This window comes from Corvus kubaryi, unplaced genomic scaffold (assembly GCF_017639235.1).
Source record: "Corvus kubaryi isolate FWS band 111438036 unplaced genomic scaffold, C.kubaryi_AGA036_p1.0 69, whole genome shotgun sequence".
In the NCBI taxonomy this organism is placed as follows: domain Eukaryota; kingdom Metazoa; phylum Chordata; class Aves; order Passeriformes; family Corvidae; genus Corvus; species Corvus kubaryi.
The window spans coordinates 3719314-3742454 of NW_024582057.1; the positions used below are offsets into that span (position 1 = coordinate 3719314).

The 23141-nt window shown below is 43.7% G+C and overlaps 1 protein-coding gene across 1 annotated transcript in view; it reads left to right on the plus strand.

Moving 5' to 3' along the window:
• Nucleotides 1-3816: 3816 nt before the first annotated feature.
• GMPR (guanosine monophosphate reductase) overlaps nt 3817-23141 on the plus strand; it is a 42554-nt gene continuing 23229 nt past the window's right edge. The window contains 6 exon segments of the mRNA XM_042049044.1: nt 3817-4263; nt 8196-8315; nt 8900-8983; nt 10591-10764; nt 18426-18507; nt 20834-20940. Of these exon segments, the coding sequence (XP_041904978.1) occupies nt 4177-4263; nt 8196-8315; nt 8900-8983; nt 10591-10764; nt 18426-18507; nt 20834-20940 (654 nt within the window). The 5' untranslated portion in view covers nt 3817-4176.

Consider the following 23141-nt stretch of genomic DNA (forward strand, 5'->3'; position numbering starts at 1 on the left):
TTATTTTTCCTCTAAGACCTTCAAATTTAAATGAAAATACTTATGGCATACAAGTTTCTTCATAACAAGTGATCTTCATGCATGTAGTTGAAATTTGCTTGGCACACTTATGAAAGGCAGGGGTGTCAGCTCCACTCCTCCCATTTCTGGTTGCTATCAAGGCCAGCAAATGCCTTAGTGTAGATGCTGTAATAATACCGATACAGTTCAGAGGAACACCCTTATCTCCACAACCAAAGGAAATCTGCTTGCATTTGCAGGGTTTGCTGAGTTACATTTCTTGATCCATCCACTGGGAAATGCTATTCAGCACAGACAAGGCCCAAACTCAAACAGAATAATAAAAGGGATTTACATTTCTCCTAAGCAAAACAAGGCTCTTTCCTCAAATGTACTGCTTCTCCTTAAGAGTGAAAGATCTTCATCACACATGTCCTGCAGCATGTTGTTCTTTCCAGATATGGGATTTTGCTGGGAAGTTGTGACACACAGTTTGTGGGAGCACTTGCCAGCTGAGCAATGCTTTCACTAGTGCTCACCACACTCCTTAAACAGGCATGCTACTTGTGTTACAGGCTGTCTGTATGGAGCTATATGAGGCTATAGTATTTTCCTAGGAACCACAGCAAGGACGTAAGCATGTGCCTTCAACTGTGTTAGCTGTATATCTGCTGTGACAAGAATTTCTCTTGACAAATAATGACAACATCATTAAGCATTCACCCAAAAAGTGTTTCTGGTGCTTAGAAGTGCTCATACTTCCAGGTTATCACTGAATGCTTCTTTTAAAACCAAGGAGTTACTGAGGAAGTGTTCTTATTTAAATAAGAAAAATACTAGGCATTGATAAAAAGAGGTGTTTTTAATGCCATATACAATTAACCTGGTATACCACAAATAGCTGGCCTCCAGCTGTACTTAATGTCACTGATAACAACCCTTTGAGCCCAAAGTTCAGTCAGTTTTCAATCCACTTCACTGTCCTTTTAGCTAGTCCCCACCTCATAAGTTTGCCTACAAAAATGTTATTTGGAATCTGTCAAAAGCCTAAGTCAAAACAAACAAGAGCCATTGCTTTTTCCTCATCTACTGAAAAAGTAATTTCATCTTAGAAGGTGAGCTGAGCATGATTTTATTATCATAAATTCATGCCAACTACCTTTGGTCTTTCTTGTCCTTCATTCATTCATCTGAAAATGGTCTCCAGGATTATTGGCTCTGCCTCCTTCTCAGGCAAGAAGTGAAGCTGACTAGCCCAGATCTTCCTTACTTCTTGCTCTTCTCAAAGACAGGACTGATACTTGCTTTTTCTAGCCCTCAGGACTTCCCCCTCCCCACATGATCCTGCTCTTATGAGGATGTCTTCACTACTCCTGATTTTCTGATGAGTCTCAGGGGCCTGGGAATCCTGAGACAAATCTTACCAAGGAAAACCAAGGTGAAGATGCCAATGAGTACCTCAGCCTCTTCCATGTCCTTTGTTACCAAGTCCCATTTGTGAACTAATTTATACTGTTAGATACAACAGTATTTACAATTAAAATAACAGGATGAAAGCCACAAGGTCAACAGTCTTTGTTAATAATAGGCTTTAGACACAGTAGTAACTATTTGCATTATAATGATCACTTTTTCCTCCTCTCAAAAACACTAAGTCTAGAAAACTTTTAGAAGACCTACAAAGCAACACTGGCATTGGTCTTTTCAGTTACAGTGGCTGAGCAGTTCTCTTATGAGTGAATTGTTCCATCTGCTTTTAAGTATAAATATAAAACAATGAAGTAGAGAAAAGAAGAACTCTGAAGGAAAGTAAAAAATCATTTACATATGCTAAATTTGAAATCAGTGATGGCTCATTTGCACTTGAAGACTAAACTGCATACAGCCTAGATGAACAGCTCTTTTTTCCATAGCAGAAAGAGATAATATGGGATCACTCACGGCAGGTATATCTCAAGTGTAAGGAGGAATCAAAGATACATAAGAGGTGATCTTCATTTTTGGATATGATATTAATGTGATTATTGATCGTGTCCCCTCTGGTGTCCATACTTCAGAAAGGACAATGAAAAAAACAGAGGTGGTTCAGCAAGAAAACGTAATTTTGATTACAGAAAATACATCTTGAAGTAAGAAACTGGAGAATTTGTAAGCTTTAAAGAACACTCAAGCTGATCTGAGACACCTAACCAGTCTGTTAGTATGTCTATATGAGGAATTACTGGATATTAGAAGATACTGTGATCTGCAGGAAAATAGCACTGTGAGCTCTGTGAGTGGACACTAAAATACTGGAAATTATAAACAGTATCAGGCATGCATTTTCTGTGGCTCACACATATCACTGTAGCCTCAATCTCCTGCTCTTAACAACAGTGCTGACCTTTTGAACTCACAGCGCAGTGGCTTCTTTCTTTCTTCTCAGCATCACATGCCTGCCATGAGGGCAAATGGAAGACATGGTGCTAGGCACAGACAGAAGGCATTTGTTTTTTTCCATTCTCAGTCCTCTGCTACAGACATGCCACTTCCAAAGGACCCATTCTCATAAGTACTCCTATTACTTAGCAGTAAATGGTGGCACATATGTCTGTCTGAAAAACGTTTTAATAGTTCCGTTATATTGTGGAGAAAACACCAAATGAGTGGCCTCTGTTATGCAGATGAGACTAATTATAGAGTCCTCTTCCCTGAATATCTCTGTGGGAAATACCTACAATGGCAAGGCTCTCCTGGAACATCATCTGAAGTTCCAAAGTCCCAGATTCAAGGCCTCTCAACCTGGACAATCAAAACTGCAAGCACTCAAATGCCCTGCCTTCTGTGTAAAGCCCCAGGCTCATGCTTGGTCATACTGGATTATCTGGGACACTTGGGCAAAGAGGTGTAAAAGAGCTCTGCGGGAGGCAGGGTGTTGACTAGACGAATGTAACTTTCAGATAAAGGAGAGAGTGCTACCTCCTCCTGCAATGTGTCTGAGGAACTGTCCCAGGCTTCAGTTTCCAGTCACTAACAAGGCTTAGCTCATGTGTCTTTCAAAGAAGTCCAAGTCTTACTACCCACTGACTTCATAATTAAATAGACTTTAAGGCTCAAAGCTCCTGTGGAAGTCATCTCATGTAGTATCTGGCAACCCTGTATTGATCCCTCTGGCAGCAGATGTAGATGGACTCAGCACGTGCAATCCTGCTGCTATGAGTGGTTTGTGACTGTGTGTTGAACCGTGGCTAGCACCACTGAAAATGGAGGAAATAGTCACAAATCAGCCTCATGTATGCTCGGAAAAAAAAAAAAAACAACCCAACCAAACAGAAAAGCTCCCTGTTGCTTCTCTAAGTGCAGTGAAATAGGAAATTACTGAGGCAGCTGCAGGTGGCTGGTGCTCTGACCACTCTATGACCAACCAGCTGCACATTTCTCAACGTCTCTAACGCCAAAACCACACTCTGGCCCTCTGCAGTGCGACTGGGAGCCGAGCTCTGTCCCAGTATTACCAGATGCCGGGCAGGGAGGGGGCCGAGTTTGGGCTCAGAGCAGAGCACCCGGGAAGCGGGATTCCCACGAAAGCCCAGCTACACTAAGTGCTATGTTTTTTCTGTGGCTGGAGGCACAGCATTTTAGGCCGTGCTGCAGCAGCCCTAACAGCGTTGGGGAGCGCCGCCAGCCCCCGCCTGTTCGGTGGAAGGTAGAGGGAGGCCAAGATGTTCGTTCAGCCCTGCAGCAGACACCCAGCACGGCCGGGCTCCCGCACCCGGTACCGGCGGCGCCGGGGCCCGCTCGGTCACATGGAGGCGCCATTTCCTCTGCCCTTGCTTTGCCCTTAAGGCCGCCGCGGTGCCGCCGGTGCCTCGCCCCGCACGGGGCGGTTGCGGGCGGGCGACGCGTCCCCGTCTGCCCCCCACCGCACGCTGCCCGGCGGAGAGGCGGGGGTAGCTGCGGCGGGGGAAGGGGCAGGGGCCGGCCCCGGCCGGCCGCTCGGCTAAAAACAGCCCTCGCCTAATAAAGCGATGGGGCCCGGTGCCCGCGCCCTATAAATACGCTCGGTGCGCGGCTGGCGGGCTTTGGCCGGCGCGGCTCGGCTCGGCTCTGCGGGCGGGGCGGTGCAGCCAGCACAGCAGGGCCGCCACTGCCGCCGCCAGGACAGCCCCGGCCCCCGCACCCCGACACCCCAGCGAGATGCCCCGGGTAGACGCAGACCTCAAACTGGACTTTAAAGATGTCCTGGTCAGACCTAAAAGGAGCAGCCTCAAAAGCAGATCAGAGGTGGGGACATCCAAACCCAGCATGCTTTTTCCCCCCGTCCCCCCCAACGCTTAACTTCCTTAACCCGCCTTCCTCCCCTGCTTTATTTTTGTTTCCCGGTCTATAGCAGCAATGCCCTCCCCGATCGGGACGCCCTTTGCGTGGCGGGGGGATGCCGCTGCTGCCAGGAGGGGAGGACGTGGCCGGGGTTGCGGAGCCCGTGGCGTGTCCCCCCGCGGCCCCGGCGGAGCGGGGGGCGGCAGGTGCCGCAAGCCGGTGCCGCGCTGGCCTCCCTCGCTCCTCAAGCTAAAATATAAGGGGGGCAGTGGGGGATTGCTTGCTCCTAACAGGTGCCTCTGCGGGGCTGAGCGGGGGCTGACCTCCGGTTTCGGAGGGGGCGTCGGCGGCGAAGCGGCAGCGCTGCAGGACAGGGGTGTCCGGTTACCCGCCCCGCAGCTTGGGCCGGCAGAAGCCGGTGATGCCACCTGACAGGCAGCATTGCCCTCAGCCTCGGGGGCTGTGGGCGGTGCTGATACCGAGGAGCTGATGTGCTCTTTAAAAAAATAATTGCAAAACAAACCCCGCGAAGACGCTGGGGAGCGCTTCCCAGTGCGCAGGGTGCCCCGGGCTGGAACCCCATCATGGGGAGTACTAAGGGAAATCCCATCAAACCTGGGGCGATGGGTGCGTTTCACCCTCGCTTGGGTTTAACCCCCTTGTGACCTGCGTGTGTGGAGCACTGGGGTCCCCCTGGGGCTCTGTGTCCCTGCTGGCCCAGGGCCACTGTTAGCCGGAACAGTGCTGTAGTTCTCTCTCATCAGGGATCGGGAAAGACCCCAGGAAATCAATCCCATGAGGATCGATTGCCACCACAAAAAAAGATGGCTGCTTCAGGATCGAAGGTGCCTTCTCGTTTACCCCACATAACCCCCAAGGTTAACAAAGGATTTAGTTGGACTAAAGAAGGAATTATGTTGTATTGGGGGATGAAAAGAGGATTAAGGCTTTCTCCAGGGGACATGGAGTTGTTAGAGAGACTGAGGTAGAAAGGGAAAGGGAAGCAGGGAGGCTGTGTTTACTATGTGCCTATGCCCAGGGATTTTGGGGGTAACAACGAACAACTTTGCCATCATGAGGTGTAAGATCAGAGAGGCCCTCTCAGTAGAAAGTTGATTTCTGGCAAGTAATTTTTAATTTACCATGAACAGCGTCCCAGCCAAGTAACTCCTCATCGTATGCCATTGCTGCACATAGAGCCTGTGGGCACTTTTGAGCCATTTGCTTGGGGACCTATGGATCTCTCCTTAAAATTCACTGTGCCGGCCTGGCAAACAGGTGGAGCTGTGCTCCACCGAGTGAGTGGCAGGCACATGGCTCCTTCAAGTGCAGTGTTTTGTATATTTAGCAGCGTGCAGGCTGTGGAAAGAAGGGCTGCTGGGAAGGGAAAACGATAGGAGGAACATGAGCTGATATGGCAGGGTTGTAACGGGTAGCTTGTGATGAACTGTTAAAACGTTGCAGATGAGAAAAAGTGCGTGTCGTGAGGGGGTCAGTGAAAACCGATGAAGGTTAAGAAATTGGACACCATCACTGAGGCTGTGGCAACAGGGATAAACAGAGTCTGTGAGAGCCAGATCTGAAATGGACAGCCCCAGTCTGCTTCAAAACAAGAATATAAATAAATAGTTCTGGCAGAGGAACAGAGGCAGCATACTACAGTGCCTGTTACCCAGCAAGCTGCTGCTTTGAAGCTTATATCAGCAAGCATCTGCTTCTCTGGTGTGAATGCCTCGTTTTGCGCAAGGATAGCTTTTTATGCAGTGACTAGAGTTAAGTCAGCTTCCTAGAGAGACAGTTTGGGATGTTTGCAGATCTTCTTGTAGGTTTGCTATGTTGATATTTGTTTCTGATTCCTTGCTCTTTGTTTTCCATGGTTGCTTTCTCCTTTTGGAAAGATATCAGAAAAATGTGATGCTTGAATTCGAATATCAAAATTTGTTAGAGCAAGGATGGGAGTGGGAGCAACATTATCTGTCTGTGAGGTCTTGGTACTCACATAGCCTGTTCTTGCCTTGGCTGGGCTTACTCATGCACTCTGTCCATTACAAGTTCACCAGACAAGTGTCCTGTAGGAAGTCGTTAATTTAAATTTTGTAAATTTAAATAAGTCCACAAGAACAGCACAAATTGCTAAAATAGGTAGAGAGAATGGCAGCCAACATGATCAGCAGTGTTGACTGATTTCCACATGAGGAAAAACCTAAACATACTAGGATAATTTGATACGGAGAAGAGTCAGCTGTGGAGGATATGCTAAAAGTCCATGAAATGAGGAGTGGAATGGAAAAGGTGAAACTGAGCACCGGTTGTTAATTGTCTCTCATAAAACAAGAAGAAGCACTGAATGTAATTACCGGGCAAAGGTTGTAGTTTTTATGCAACATAAAATTTGTCTTACTGCTGTGGGATATTGGAGATGCTAAAGGTGTGAAGGACTAAAAAAATTACAAGGCAAGTTCTTGCCTTGTCTTGTGAGTGTCTATTTTGGAATATTTTGATGTCTTTTCTGAAACACAGCTCTTCTCCTTTCTGAAGTTCCTTTGAACTTGGTGCTGGTATCTGTGTGGAACTGGTTGTGGGATACTCTTGTTTCCCCCCTCTCTCCCCCTCCTCTATGGTTCTAGTTAATACATTGTATTAAGAGGGAGTAAAGTAAATTAAACTTTCATACTTGTTTCATACCTATTTTCTTTGTATTATTTTCTAATGTTAGCTGCAACTAAATTTCCTGTAAGAATGGTTTGTCATCCATGATGGCTGGAGAATTAGACCTCTGATAGTAAATGGGAGAAAGGAGAGTCTCCATTAAGATATATCTTAGATTGTTCACTAAAGTGACCCTTCACTTATGAGCTTATATGAGAACCTGATTCACAGTTTATCACTGAGGCACAAAGTTCTTTCTCTTATACAAACCAGTAATAAATCCCTCACAATATTAATCAGAATCTAGCCTGCAATTTGGCAGTGCTCAAAGTGTGTTTAAAATAAATAGTAAAAAAATCCTATATTTTTTCTGTTGCTTTCTTTTTGGTGATGGATTTCAGTTTAGTTCAGGTCTCCAAATGTTACTGGGTTAAAGCTGCAGTGAGGATTAATGAAAAGTGAAGGAGCCTTCATTGTGGCTAGAGACTAAACTAATATCTTACAGTTGTGCATTTCTTTTTTTTCTCCTTTTGAGCTTTTTTCTCCTAGATAGGAAGATCCTAGGTAGGCCAGTGGGAACCGATCTAATTTGATAATACCTCTTGCAGATGTAAGGAAAAAAAATGCCTGATGTTACCATGATCATTTGAAGGTGCCGAAGAAGAAATAACTTTGAAGGTGAAGGCGGATACAGTTTTAAGACATTAACTTAGAAACTAGCAGCTTCTTGGTTTAGCAAGGCAAGGTATGATTGTTCATAGTGTATGGCGAGAGTGCCGGTAACCATGACCAAAAGAGCATACTTTATTATATTGTCATTTACCCTAAATAGAGACAAAGTCCTCTAAGCCCTGGAGATGGAGCAAGCTGCAATTCTGACTTCTGTGGAGTTAGGACTTAAGCTTGAGTTTCTCAGGCAGCCATACAAACAGCTGAGATTACTTCTGTATGCAATAACCCAGCATCCTCATTGTCATTTCTTTCTCCTTTTTTAAATTTTATTTTGATTCTTTTTCTTAAGTAAGAGCTCTATTTAATGCAGAAAACATTCTTTTAAATTTTTTTTCTTGTTTGGAAGGCAGAAGTTGTAAAAAAAAATTAATGATGTAATAGTGGAACAAAAGGAACAGGAAATGTGAGGAAAATCAAGAAGCTCTGTCTAAACGTGCTGTATCTGAAATCTGCGGCAAAAACTTGTGTTCGATTACAATCAGTTATTTAAAAGAATGTGTGTCTGTTCATTGCAGGTTGACCTCACGCGCACCTTCACCTTCCGTAACTCCAAGCAGACATACACAGGAATTCCCATTATAGTGGCAAACATGGACACCGTGGGGACGTTTGAAATGGCTGTGGTTATGGCAAAAGTAAGTCTCGACTCTCATTTCTACAACAGTTGGGAAGCTGCTGGGTGACAGTGAGCAGCCTTTGTTAATTTTTATCTAAGTTTGTTGGAGAACAGGGGAACATGAATTTAAAACTCCAGAACAAAAACAGGGCTCCTGATATAAGCAAGTTTCAGTGGAGATGCTTCCATACTGGGAAGCTTCCATCTTGGGTGTAGCTCAGCTTCAGGTGGAGCTTCTAGAGCTTAGTTTTTGAGGTCCCTTTGTGTTCCCTGCCAGAAAAGAAATATTAGCTGACAAGTTTTGAAAGTGTAGCTTATGGGATAAAGCTGCAGCAATTTCTACGTTAATGAGGCTCTGTCACATTCAAAATACTGACAGTAGCTTAATGGAACATATCATAAACCTGGTCCTGAAAGGTTGGCTAAGTATGCCAGCCTTTTGAAGAGCTGTTTACGGTTGCCTGGTCTGTTGTTTGCTGCTACTGTTTCTTCCAAGCAGGATGAGCCTATACTTAAAAGCGGATTTTCTAATGTCTTTTTTTGCAGCTGAGGGAAAAATTACTAATGTGGACATTAATATCAGTTCTCTTGGTTTTTTGCTAGCATGCAATGTTCACTGCAATTCACAAGCATTATTCTCTGGAAGAATGGAAATTGTTTGCTGCCAATCACCCAGAATGCCTTGAGGTACATTTTTCTACTGTAAATTATTATGGTTTATTGCTTTGTTCTGAACTCACATGCACTGGGAGTCTCTTGGGAAAACCGTTGTCAAGTGAGGTTTTGGGGAATGAAGATATTTGCTATTCTTAAATTCATCAAGGGAAGTGGCTTGTCCTGGTTTAAAACAACAGCTATGTGAGTCCATTACAAAAGTGTTTATATTAAAATGCAAAAAAGCAAAGTTTATATATGCCTGGAATGGAAACAGAGAAGTATCCTGAACAAAGAAGGAGGAAATACTTGGGAGTAGGTGTGAGTACTGTGCTTCTGTTGCTGTTGGGAGCTGTGGTAGTGCACAGACATGAATAATTTCAAGTAACCCAACCACAGGCTGGCCCTGCACACCCTTGTGCTGGGCAGAGTCTTTGCCATCACGTGTGCAGGTGGATCTGGAGTCTGCAGGATGGAGTGGCCCAGGTGCTGGGCCTAGGCAGGAATGAGCATTGGCAGTTGTCAGAGCTTGTGTGTCTTCCACTTACTCTCCTGCAATAGAGCTCACTTTGAGCTATTCCTGGCTGTGCTGCCTCACTTGTTCACAGGGTCCTAGCCTCATTATATTTAGTAAATTTAAACATTGACTTAAGTTCTGACTTTTCCACATTCAGATTCCTTCTTTTCTTCTGGCAGGCCCCTGTACCAGGAGAGGCACTGTAAGTGTTCCTGGCTATCTCCTCTTCTGCTCAAAGTTCAGTGCAGTTTTTGATTTTTCTCTGCATGGAAAAGAATACCACACAGCTGTATTGGATCTTTACCTGTGGCACATTTTAGAATTATATTATAAAGGCTATTGATTACAGAGTTGTCTGAAAGTGAGCCTAGCACTTAGGCCAGTCAGGATTACTTACATGCCACCACAGGGTACAAAGTGGTCCCCAGAGTGTCCTGTGTCTGAACACTTTCAAACTTAACTTATTTGTGGTACATGACTGGAATAGGACCTCCTAGTGATTAAATACTGGCTTGCACTGTGACCTTGGATTTCTGCAGAGGTTTTGTAGGCCAACAACTGTGGAAACTATTTTTCTTTTGGAAAGAACTTATTGGAAGATGAAGAAGCAATCTGCTTGTTTTCAATGGTAGCTGACCCTGCTTGAGAAAGTGGATTGGACTACAAAATCGCCAGAGGACCCTTCCAAACAAAATTATTCTGTGATTCTGTAGATCACAGGAGTGCTTGGTGAACTTAAAGACCTAAATTTTACTCTCTGACAGTGCCCCAGATTTTCCACTCTAACTTGCTGGAAATATACCAAGTTAGGCCTTCATCTATGTTTGTGTTGAGTATGGCTGAACCTTGACTGATCTCAGGTGATTATATTTGCCTGTGACAATCCACTTGTGAATGAATGCTAAAATGCTAATTTCCCTCTCTTTTATATCATTTAAACAAGACAGAAATAGCACACTGATTTTCCCAGGAAGGTATTTATTTCATATTACATAGTGTGATTTTTCACTAGTTACCAGCACAAGTCCTGCCAAGATTATGCAGGAAAAGACATACAAATTGTGTGTGTGTTTATGTCAGTTTTTGCAACCTACTACTCTGTTTTGTTCTCTCTATTTTTTAGCATGTAGCAGCAAGCTCAGGTAGTGGACAAGATGATTTGAACAAGTTAACAAGGATTCTAGAGGCCATTCCAGCTATCAAATTCATCTGCCTGGATGTGGCAAACGGCTATTCAGAGTATTTTGTGGAGTTTGTGAAGTCTGTCCGTGCCCTGTTCCCACATCACACCATTATGGTAAGTGCATAGAAAGGGTGGAGGGTGTGTGTGTGAGAATTCTGTCCAGGAACAGGACCCAGAGATTGATTGGTAGGCATCAGAAGCTAGAAAAAGAAAGGAAGCAAGGAAGGATGTTTAGTAACAATTTGGCATTGTCCATCTTCCATTGCTGATGATTTCTGTGGGAATGTTTAGTGTGTGCTCTGACACAGCTTTTTGATTGAAGTTGGCATGGAGGACTGGGTGGATCCAGTTCTTTTCCTACTCATGTCCTCCTTCCCACTCTAGATGAGACCTCTAATCGTTACGTGTATGGGTTTACTTTGGTGATTCCAAGCAGAGGTTTGCTGTGGGAATGTGCCAACATTTCTGGCCAGTTGAGGTCAATGACTGTTAGATCTCTCAAAGACAGCTCAATGCACTGGTCCTTGCCCATGATAAAAATGACAGGGGTGTTGAGGACAGCATTATCAGGGAGCAAAATGGTCAATGCTGGTGCTTTCTGTGATGTTACTATCCCATCTCAAGAGTGTTAATTCCATGCTTCCTTCAGCCCTTGTGCACTAAGGGTAGGATGTTTGCATGGACATGGAACTCCTGCAGCAGAGCGCTACTGCTGCTTTCCTGGGGCTCCTGAAGAAATGTCTGAATTGTTTCCATGAGAATAGCAGAAATCCTCAAACAAGAAGCAGATCTATAATGAGGCTACCAGCCTTTCTTCAAGCAAGTGCAGCAAAAAAATCATGTGTTTAGTGCCTACTTTTCCATGCCAGAGATAAAGCTTCATGCATGTAAAGTAAATGTGAAGTGAAAATGTTCCTGAATGCACATTCTGCCTTGGTTCAATAGAGAATAACATGTTCAAGCAGCTCAGGGGAGGATGCATTCCTTTCTCCCATGTTGGAGGAAGGCAGTGTTTTTGCTTCTGAATGATGGAAAATTGAAGTGGGCTGGAATGTTTGTTGGATTCTGGGTTATCATAGGCTGATGAATAGGCATTCTTCAACAGCTACCAGGAGACATGGAAACCATCTTGGTATGGTCATACTTCCCATGGCTTTGGAGAGAGGTTTTCGAACTATGAAATTATAAATGTGGACCTTTTGAGCTTTTTGCTTCATGTTCACTGCAGTGAGAGAAGAAGCTGTTTCCTTGCTTTGGATCTGAAATATTGACCCTAGTGACATGATTACTCCAGTGTCTTTGTCTTTGAAGAGTTGTGGCAGGGAGCTTAAATCACATAGTTAAAGCCAAAGATCATCTCTATCAGGAGTGAAAAGAAAATTGTGTGTCATGCCCTCCTCCACCTCCCCACAGATTGCTGACTTTTCTGAGTGAGGAGGGAACTCAACCAAGATGAATTGCCCAGGAGGCAGAGAAGGTCAATGTCAAAGTCAGATATCAAGCCCGGATTTTAGTCCAGGGTTCTTAGGCCAGTCTCATCTGCCTTCCATGACTGTTCAGCTGTCTTCCTGGTATCTCTGCTTTTGTGGCTAAGGTTATTGTTACTTCAGGCCTCATTGTCCTGACGGCACCACCTGCTTGAACACATTTACAGCCCTGATCTGTTCAGTTACCTTCTCTGGTTGTAGCTCCTTTCTCTGAATGTGGCTTAATATGGCTTGTGTTTTTCATCTCTGCACAGTGATAATTTCCATTCCTAAAAACATGCTAACAAACTTGGGGTGTTCAAAAACCTTCAGTTTTCCAAAGCCCCCAGAGTCTGTTCAGTCATGAAGGTGTCTGATTCAACTAGACCCACCTCTACCCACCTCTACCCTGCTTCCAAGTGAGTGCACACTCTGTGCCAACATGGCCTTTTGAAGCTGTTCCTGGCTGAAATGCGGGAGCTGGTCGAGGCTCCTTTTAGTGGTTATCTGGAAGACATGTCCTGCTGCTACCTGTTCTGACTGCTTTGATGTGTTTGTGCTATGCCTGCAATATGTTCTCTGGTGTTGTGGCTTTCAAACAAAAGGGCTAGCAGTTAAATAGGAGGTATAAAAATAAAGAAGCTTTCTCATGGCTGAAAGTGATCTCCAGGACCTTGCAGGCTGTCTTGTTTGCTTTCCTCAGCATGACTATTCATTCCACAGTCAGCTGCAGTGCAATACATAACAGTAACCCAACTGTGGATCTCGGGGAATGTGTGTTCCCAGGGGCCATGTAATGGGTTCAGCTCTGAGGTTGAAAGGGGATGTGCAAAGCAACTGTGGTTAGTGTAGTACTCTCTGTGGCCAATACTCCCATGCAGATTGAGGATGTCTCTTGTGTAACAGCCTTTCAAATGCATGTTTTTGTCTTTTTAAATACTTGCTTCTATAATCACATTACCTTATTTTCTTCTGCCTGGTTCTGACACAAGGTTTTTTCACTCCTGGATTTTGTATTCATTTACAAAGAAGATCAGTTTCTCCATGGAACACCAAGGGTAGGGAAGACAAACAGGCACAAAGGTACAACATGACTTGTCTTAAATCACTCATCAGGTTGGGAATGGGGGAAGAAGGAGTATTTAAGTCTTCTGAGTGTCTCACAAGTGCCTCCCGGGACCAGGAAGATCCTGAGGAGGATCACCCTTTGGGCTCTTTTGCTGTTGCACAGCGTTATGTGCATCCATTGGGCTTGCTTGCTAAAGAAAACCTTTAGTCAATGTTCATGATGGAGGATCAGAGCCTTTATATTACAGGTTGCATAGTCCTTATTTATGAGTTTAATTGTAGACATTAGGGTTATTCCATCACCCTGAAAGTCTGTTTGCAAGCTAAGTTATCTTTGCTAGCAAGATTTGCCAAGTTTTTATCCTGAATTTTTTTCATAGAATTCGTCTGTTCATGATACAGGAGCAACGCTGAGGGGGGAGTAGGGAGTGTGGCAGGAAGAAAACTGAGGCAGGAACGCACTTGGAGATACTGTAGCAGCCACAAATGTGGGCCAGAGAAGGAGACAAGCAGAACTGCAAAGCAGAAGCAGAGGGAAACAGCAGGAGCCAGAAACTGTTGCTCTTCCTTGGAGTCAGTAGCAGAACTTTTCTGGGCCTTAGCTGGAGGCAGGAGTCAGAGAAAGCCGCCATGCAGAATGCTCCCAGTTCATCCCTGGAACACACACCGGAGTAAATGCAGTCATGGCGTGTCCACCAGGGCTGAGGTCTCAGAACAGGAGCCAGGCAGGATCCCAGGATAGTAGACGGTGATGCTGCCGAGCCCATCTCAGGTCAGGCAAAGTACTGAGTGCAAACACCCACTGGGTATGGCTCAGCCTTGCGAAGGGCATCTCCCTCCATCTCATGGTTAAGCACCCCTTGCTTTGGTGGGTGGGAAGTGTCCTTTGGCCGTCTTCCTGATAATGTGGAGGCACAGACTGTGCTTTCCTCTAGGATACAAGAAGAAAGTTTGAGAACTGTTGTCATAGACACTTCTCCCCAGCTCGATCCATTGCCATTTGCCAGCAGCTTTCAATCAGTGCAGCAGTGTTCCTGTCTTAGGCAGTATGAGTTGATATTTATAGCAGGCTTTCATGAGGCACAGTATCAAATGCCTGACTGAAATTCAGAGGCACTGCCCTACTGTGCTCACTAATTTTGTATCTCTGTCAGAGAAGCCATAGTCTATATAATCCTGTTAGGTAAAATCCTGATCTCATTAAAGTCAGTAGGAAAGCTCCCTTTGACTTCTCTGAGGCCAAGATTTTCCTCAGGACTGACCCACAGTTCAGTCATCCTGGATAGTGCTGGTATGACCCAGGGTGATGCTCAGTTGAAGCCTCATGCTGAGTGATGGTACATCACAATACTTGCACTAATTGCTGTGTTCCCTGACTACTTGTGTAAACACACTATAACATGTATTCTCTGTAGTGACTTCACTGTGCAGGTTCCAATTGCGTTCCATTCTTTCAAGTTAATTTTAAGAGGGTTTCATTTCTGTAGTCTTAGTCTTTCTATATTGACCTTTTCAGATTTTTTTTTTGAGTTGAAGTATTCTGGCTTTACCATACCAGTGGGGACTTCAAAAACCCTTTTGCTTCTATTCAGCTGTCCTACTGGTAAGACAAAGCATTGGTTTCAGTAAGGCAGAGTTCAGCTGGATGTGAGAAAACAGATTTCCCTTCTGCTGTGACAGTGGGGTCTCTTCACATACAGATAGCTGTGCCTCTCTCATAGTGGTTTTTTTGTGCTCTCTGAGGTCTGCAAAAGGTACCTGAAAGAAGCAGGCCTCTCATTGGCAGGTTGAAGTCTGCTATGTAGAGCTCTGCATCTTCCTTGAAAATTTGTTAAGGATCTGCAGATTCAGAAAGACAGAAATCACTGATGTGTGTACATGCATTCCAGGAAAAAATGTATGCTGGGAACATAAGTGCTTTTCCCTGCTAGGATGAGCATTTTGAATCAACATATGCAGTTCCAACATTTTCTAGTAGTAACTTAACAGTAAACGTCTGGTTAGCATTTCTGAAGAGACAGTTTGACAACCCTCTATGCTCTGCTAATAAGGAGACACTGCTGTTTAAGTTAAATACATATTTGATCCCAAATCTCATGGAACCACTGATTTTAATGAATCTTTTGCATGTATTCCAGTATTTCACCAAGTTGTAGTGTGGTGTGTGTCATACAGCACAGGTGGTCATCTGCCTTCCAGAGGTAAACTGCTTCCTTCATGTCCTAAGTGGCACACTCTCCACCACCCCACCTTGGAATGTACAGCACTTAGTATAACAAACTACCGCTGAGCAGAAAGGAAGCAGCACTTAGCTGAAACACTGCACCTATTATATATTCTTTATTTCCTGACTGTTCTATTTTATTTTTAATCAATATCATGCTCTTTTGAGCGAAGTTAAGTGGTCCTGTATCATAGACCACAAATTGCTGCTTTGTATTATCATTGTTTTTATAAGTGCTTCAGGTGGTGGCTTGTCAGCTGTTTCAAGCTAATAAAAGGAGGAAGCAAAATTCAATAAAAATAAATAAATGGTGAAATAGGAGTCAGAAATCAGTAAGTGGAGAACAGACCTTGCCCAGTATTCCCTGGGTGCCCTTCTGTTGACTTCAGCAGTAGTTATGTTTGCATAAAAGCTAAGAAAATACTAAGTAAGGATTTTAGAATTTGCCTCCTGCTCTGCCCATATCAGTATGGCTACAAACACTTGCTAAGTCCTGCAATATCATTATGTAAGAGATTTTCTGAACATCTCTAGATATAAATTTAGATCTCCACAAATTAATAGCCCATCTTGGTACTAGTGCAAAACAGGTGATTTGGAAAACTGGGGGTTTATCTTGTGCAGTTTTTCTAGTTAGGAACATTCTGTACACATGAGACAAGCCACAGAGCTGAAATAAAAACAAAATTGGCTTGTAAATGTCCCAGAGTACTGAAGGAGCTAGCAAGACCCCTCTCATCTCTTATCAAAGGTCTTGGGAGTGTGGGGAGATTCCTGCTGACAGAAGGTGAGACAGTGTTACTCCAGTTTACAAGAAGGGTATGAGGGAAGACCTGGGAAACTAAACACTGAGAGGCATAGGGCATTGGCCACCTCTCTAGGAAGCCTGTTCTAGGGTTTGTCCAACCTCTCGCTTAAGAATTGATTCCTCACGTCAGGTCTGAACCTCCCTGAGGGACACAGCTTTGAGTCATTCATATGCATTCTGTCACTGGATCCCAGAGAGAACTCGGCACCTCCCTCTCCACTTCCCCTCTTCAGGAAGCTGTAGTGAGCAATGAGGTCACCCCTTGGCCACCTTCTCTCCAAGCTAGACAAACCCGGTGCCTTGGCCGCTCCCCCCAATACCTGCCTTTCAGGCCCATCACCAACTTTGCTACCTTCTTCTGGCACATTCAAAGACCTTCACGTTCTTCTTCAATTGTGGAGTGCAATTTATAGGATTGCATTCCTGTACAATATTCCCCCAGAGTATGGGAATGCAATTAGTACAGCCTATAGTGAGTCGGTTCAGCATGTGCTATGTCAGCGTTCATTTGCCTTGTGCAACCCTTTGCAGAGAGGAAAGCGTGGTCTGAAAATGCACTGGCTAACAGTTTGTTTTCAAATGTAACTCAAAGGATAGGTTTTAGCTCATAAATCTCCTTTGAATAGGATTCAAATGTCATTTGAAATCTTTGTTCTTTGAAGACTGTCTTTTCTCCAAAAGTCATCTGGACAGTAGACACTCCTGGCAAGGGAATTAATCTCTAGCTTCACAGTGACGGCTGATCCATCAGATCCACATTTAGACACACGCAAGGGCCTGTCTTGTCACGCTGAGCTTGTATCAAAATGTTTCTTTAACTGAGTAGACATAGACTGGCAGCTCTCTGCAGTTACTGCACCAGTTTTGCAAGCCAATTATCAAGTGCGTGCTAGAAGGTTGTTTTGTAGTTTCTTTTATTAAAAGTATCAGTAATTTCATCACACTGGTATTCACAGCATCCATGGACCAGAAAAATCTGTATCTCATGGTATGTTACTACAGGCCCCATACTCCATGCCAGCTGAGGCTGTGTCAGAAGAGAGCCCCTACCTCAATAAACCACGTGTGAAAAACCATACTCTAGTATCAGGTAACCCAATGTCAGGGGAAGTGCTACAAGTTTCTGCTACAGTTTGGAGTAGGTAAATGTTCCTGGAGGCATGAGTAGATCACAAGGTGACTGTGAGCCAGGCAAATGCATTCTTGTGTGTCAGGCAAGGTATTTCCAGAAAAGGCAAGTGTTGTGCAAAGACTTGGTGAGAACTCGCCTGTACCACTGTGGATAGTTCTCATTCCTCAGGCTCAAGAAACATCTGTCTGGTATGACTTCAAGGAAGTCTGTGAAGGCAAACAAAGACGAAGCAATTGATTAGGGGTGTGGAGAGCCAATAGAAGAAGATTTCTAGAAGACGGAAGACGAAGGCTGAGAGAGCTGCCTTCACTTTCAACAAAGATAACAATGTAGCCAAAAGGAGGAAAAGAGCTATTGAAGTGCAAGGAAAAATACGGTAAAGAACACAAACCAATTCAGAACTTCTTTCAAAGAAGACGTCACCCTAAACAGCATGCTCTCTGTATCTCTGCAACGGTCATGCAGAGGGAACCAAACCCCTGTTTTTAACCACTGGTATCACCACAACCAAATTGTATGAATGCTCAGAGTTATATAGTCTGGATGTACATACCAATTTTGGCACCCATGTACAAAATTAGAAGAATAGTACCTTAGTTACTCTTTCAGTGGGCAAAATGCTGAATCCTAAAGGAAAAAGATATTTTCCAGAGTTTTAAACAAGATCTGAACATCTTCCTGCAAAGTGAGTTAGGCAAAAGGCGTGGAGGTCTCTAGGTAGGAGAGGTGGAGGAGTTCACTGTATATTAGAGAGAAGAATAGCGCTTATGGTTAGGGATGATGTGGTTGAGAGCCTCTGGGTGAGGAGTAGGGGGATGGACGACAAAGCAGATCTCCTGATGGGATGCTAAGGATCAGGGTTTACTGGACTAATCATTAAATTCATTTGACTTGAGAATGTACCTGTATGACTGATTTAATCTTGGTGGCACATGCATTGAACAGTATGGTGAACTATATTCTCCCATACTCTGTATAGTTCAACTTGTAAAAGCTCTGGATAAGACTTTACATTATCATCATTGCTGCAGTAGTCTTGAAGTCTCCTGTACATGTGATATTGTTCTTTTTGTCTAGGCAGGCAATGTGGTGACAGGAGAGATGGTAGAAGAACTTATTATTTCTGGAGCAGATATTATTAAAGTGGGTATTGGACCAGGTAAGTCAAATAAGGGTGGCTTTTGGTACCACTGGTGGAGGAGTTGTCCAGATGGAACCAGTGTATAATGCTGTTTTCTTGCCTGTTAGAATGCCAAGATCCACTCAGGTCAATAAAGTACCAGTGACCTAGCACACAGTGTATTTAAGAAATACAGGCAGGGTGCTAGTGTTTCATAGTGCACAGAGTTGCATATTGCTCCTTCAGTCGGTGAAGACGCCTGTTATTGGAAGCACTGGACTGCCTGAGTTCCTGACAATATCACTGATAACATGTTGTGTTTGGGAACACTTTTCTAGCCTGTTGAAAAGAGGATGAGTCATCCAAGCTAAAGCTCAAAGGATACTGTGTTCAGGTGTCCACTTCTGTCAAGGAAAGATGGGTTTCTGAATAGCTTTATGATTTGTGTTCTGTGAAGCTGAGGTTATCCTTGTCAATGTCCTCACAGATGCAATGGTGGTAATTGCAAAATATGGGTAACTTTGCCTCTAGCTGTTACTATTGCCTGAGAGCTAAAATTTACATTAATGCACTTACATGCTATCTATCACTCTAACATTTCCATGGATAAATGAGAGAACTCTAAAGTTCTTACAGTGTTTTTCCTGTCTTCCCTAATATTGTTGTCTGGCATACACTGCCATAATCGGTCTTTTTTTCCCCCCTCTCTCCTTGTGCCTTCCTTCACATATTCCTTCTCTTGCTATTTTCTTCTTAGACTGCAGCTGGAGTCACCATATGTGGGCTAGATTTTAAAGTGGCTAGCACAAATGCCACTGACAGTATAGCTGTGATCAGCCAGTGCAGTGCAGGCAGATTGTTTACTCTGCAGTGCCAAATAGTTACGGTCCATGAATGGATAACTGGAGCAGAGAAAATGATGTAATAAACATTGCAGTTGTGCCCAGGAAGATGTCAAACAATAAATATTGCAAAATACATGAAGAATAAACAACAGAGATGTCATAGTGTAATTATCACAGGAAAATTCAGATTTAAAAGAAGAATAATTATAGTTTGTAGCCTCAAACATGGAAATACGAGTAAATGCTGTATAATCCTCCCTGGAGATCTTCCTGAACAGATCTGTACAAATCGACCACGCAAACCCACAGGTAACAAATGTTCCTCCCTCAGGTCTTCAGGTTCTTTTCCAGATAATGATCCATCCTGTGGAAAATGGCAATGATTTATTATAAAGCATTACATACACTATAAAGTACAAGCCCTGTGGAAATTATATTGAAACTAATTTTGTTACTATTTTGCAAGAATTCTTCTCAGTGTTTTCACTTTGTCAGTTCTTTGAAGGATCTTTGGTAACTTTTGCTTTACTGGTAGCTTGAATATACCTGGATATCAGCTGAGTGACAGGATCCAGATTTCACTGCATTTGGTTTAGAATCTGTTTTGAAATTCTTGTTATCATGCAGACCTTTTACATCTGTATCCTAAATTATAGGACCTAGACTGGCAAAAAGCAATCCTCATTTTGACTCTTAATTTGAGGAAAAAATAGAGAAGGTATTCTAGAAGGTCTATAGCCATGTTGCTATGTTGAACTATAATTAAATTGGTTTATGTGTGTGTGTATATATATATATATATACATATATATATATATAAATATATATATGTTTATTTTTATCTGCACATGCATGCAAAATGTATGTGTATAAATAATATAGTTCAATTATTAGATATAGTTTACATATTTCCCTTGGTGTTGCACTATACAGCTTTCAGATGATTACTTATCTCGCTTTTTAAATGCTATGTGCTGATTTTTTTATATTCCCCAAAACTGCAGTCAACCAAATATTTCTGCCTTCAGTATTAAGCAAATGATGGGAAAATTGTTACCAAAAAAAAAAGTTACTGATTTTACCACAGAATTATTTCTTTAAACATGCAGAAAAGAGATAGAAATATTTATTAGAAGAAATGTTCAGGTAATAACTGCTACTGCTGAGTCTCACAGGTTGTGATTCTAGTCCTGTTGTCCCTTCCCTTCAGGCATCTCAGTCAGATTGCCTTTCTTGTGATGCAGTAATTCCCTCACTGAGAAGTATTACTGATGAGACCTAAACTGGGACTTGCCCTGGAGAAGAAAGGGGGGACATTAGTCTCCTCAGCCATAGCTCCCATGAAGTTGTGTGAGAGCATTTAAAAACTCAAGTTCCTATGTGTTCCTTTTATCTCTGAGAAGCTACCATCGGCAATAGAGACTTCTTGAGAGAAAAATAGTGCTGATAGAAACACTTTTTTTTGTATCATTTCTGTCATCCTAATGGGCTATGTTTTTTCCTCTCATTCTCTTGTCTAGGTTCTGTGTGTACCACTCGGATTAAGACAGGGGTGGGCTATCCCCAGCTAAGTGCTGTTATTGAGTGTGCAGACTCAGCACATGGCTTGAAAGGACATATCATCTCTGTAAGTAACTATCATCCACTCTCAGATTCCCACTGTGCAAATCGTTGTGGAATAGGAGAATCAAGCAGTCTAGTACCCTGCATGTTAAAGCCTGGCCTTCTGTCATCTCAGTTGACTCCTGTATTAGCACCTAGGACAGTCAGTGGAGATCCAGATGTAAAGAAACCAACTCTCTCTAACATTAAAAAGACATGGGCACCTCACTTCTGTTAATGCCTTTGGAAATCTGCTTCTTGCTCCCTGAATGGAGTAAGCTGTTATGTAAACAGAATAGGAAGCTTCATAGTGTTTTCACTATTGAAGCAAAAAAAATTCCTGTGAAAGACTTCTGAAAAAGGAGTGGAACGTAAACATGGCTTTCCTCAGAGAGTGTGACTGAGGGGCGGGCAGGCAGTAGAGGTGAGTACAAGGTAAAATGATGCAAGCCCGTCTGTGCCCTAGTTGGATTGATCCAGACAGCATCGTCACAGAGCTCTCTGTGCAGGGGCAGGAGTGTTCGAGGTGGCTCTTTTGAGCACAGCTGGCACGTGAGCCACTTATGTTCTTGCCAAACTCTGGGGAAATAACAAGCCTGTGGACAAAAAGAGCATCTGTCTGTATTGCGTGCTAATGGCAGTTTCCGCTCTATCAGCAAGACCAGCTTCACCTCACACAGAGAAAGGAAATTGGCAAGCATGGCCCCAGACTGAGCTAGTGTGCAGCCTGCAGCACCCAAAGGTCCTGTGGGCTTGGGCATACACAGGCAGGCACCACACCCTGGCCATGTCAGGCTGGCACAGCCTCTGCAGGCTGCCTGTGAGGCAGCTGCTCATGGGGAGGGCACAAGGGTTCACCTGTGTGCTGTGCTCACAGTCAGCAGCCTCCCTCAGCTGCCATAGGAGAGATCACACACTGGATTTTAGATCTACTGCCAAGCGAAATCATTGGAAGGCCCTAGTTTCTTCGATCCAGTTGGGACTAGTATCCATGTGAGGAAGGAGGAATGTTGTGTTGTGTTGTGTTGTTGAGGAAGGAGGTGAGAGGAAAACAAAGTGATTGGGGATGGGCAAAGGGTTTGATTGGGTCTCTTGGAGTGTAATGGAGCAGGAACACGTGTTACAGTCAGATCTCTCTTGCTCTTTATTGTTAATGAATATGCATTCCCTCCTCTCCGTGGCTCCTCTACATGAATTTTGCAGAAAAAAAGAAAAGCAGTCTGTGATTTTTATGACTTGGGCAGTATTGCAAATGTTTCTGTCTATAACAGACAGTAGAACATGTGTGCAATAGAGCATGAAAGCCTCACTCGTTACTATGAAGGCTGGATAAGTATAGGTGTCATCCTGGCAGTGATGCTCAGAGACCCATCTTAGTTCTGCAATAATCATTTTCTGCTAGCAGCCCTCAGAAGAATGCTGTTACCCTGATTTTACAAGAAAACGGGGAGTGTGTACTTAGACTGCTGAAAAATTAGATGGTTCTGTATTGTATCTCCTTTCCTGCTTTGGGAATGGATCAGTTCTTGACTTGCTCAGGTTTCAGTGATCCCACACCTATCAGCCCCCTAGATGTTATGGGGGAATATAGGAGGGCAATTTGATACCTTTCTACTACCAACATCCAGGCCAAGAGAAATCTCTTCAGCTGCAGCTGGGGTCTCTAACATCACTTCAGCTCAACTCTGACACCCTATCTAAGAAGAGTAAAGCAAGGGTAAAGATATTATGCCTGAATTCTAGAGCATTCAGATGGGTATTGGTGTATTTATTAGGGAAAGAAAAGGCTGGACTGCATGGTTGTTGCCAGAGCTCTGGCAAGAATATCGTGGAAGAGAGGTGTCCTCATGACAGAAAAACACCATATGGCAGCAATTCTAAGTATAGAATTGGGTCTGGTGGCGACAAGTATACATGGTATCCCTCAAAATGTCTCACTGCTATCTTTCTGGGGATTGAAGAAGGGGCACACCCTACCTGAGCCAAAAGAAATCCCTACAGGCAGAGTATTACCACAGCTGTCTATGTCAATTCCCCAGGAGAAAATGTGTCTGGCTATTTTTTGTTATATTGATATGGAACTAGCAGGAAGCATATGAAAAGATTCGAAGCCTACCACCTAGCTTTGTGTAGATTATAGCTAATGGTGTGATATGGGTTAGTCCCTTGGGGCACTTTCTTGTCTCCACTTCTGTCTTGTCCAGTACCTTCATCAAATTGCTCCTT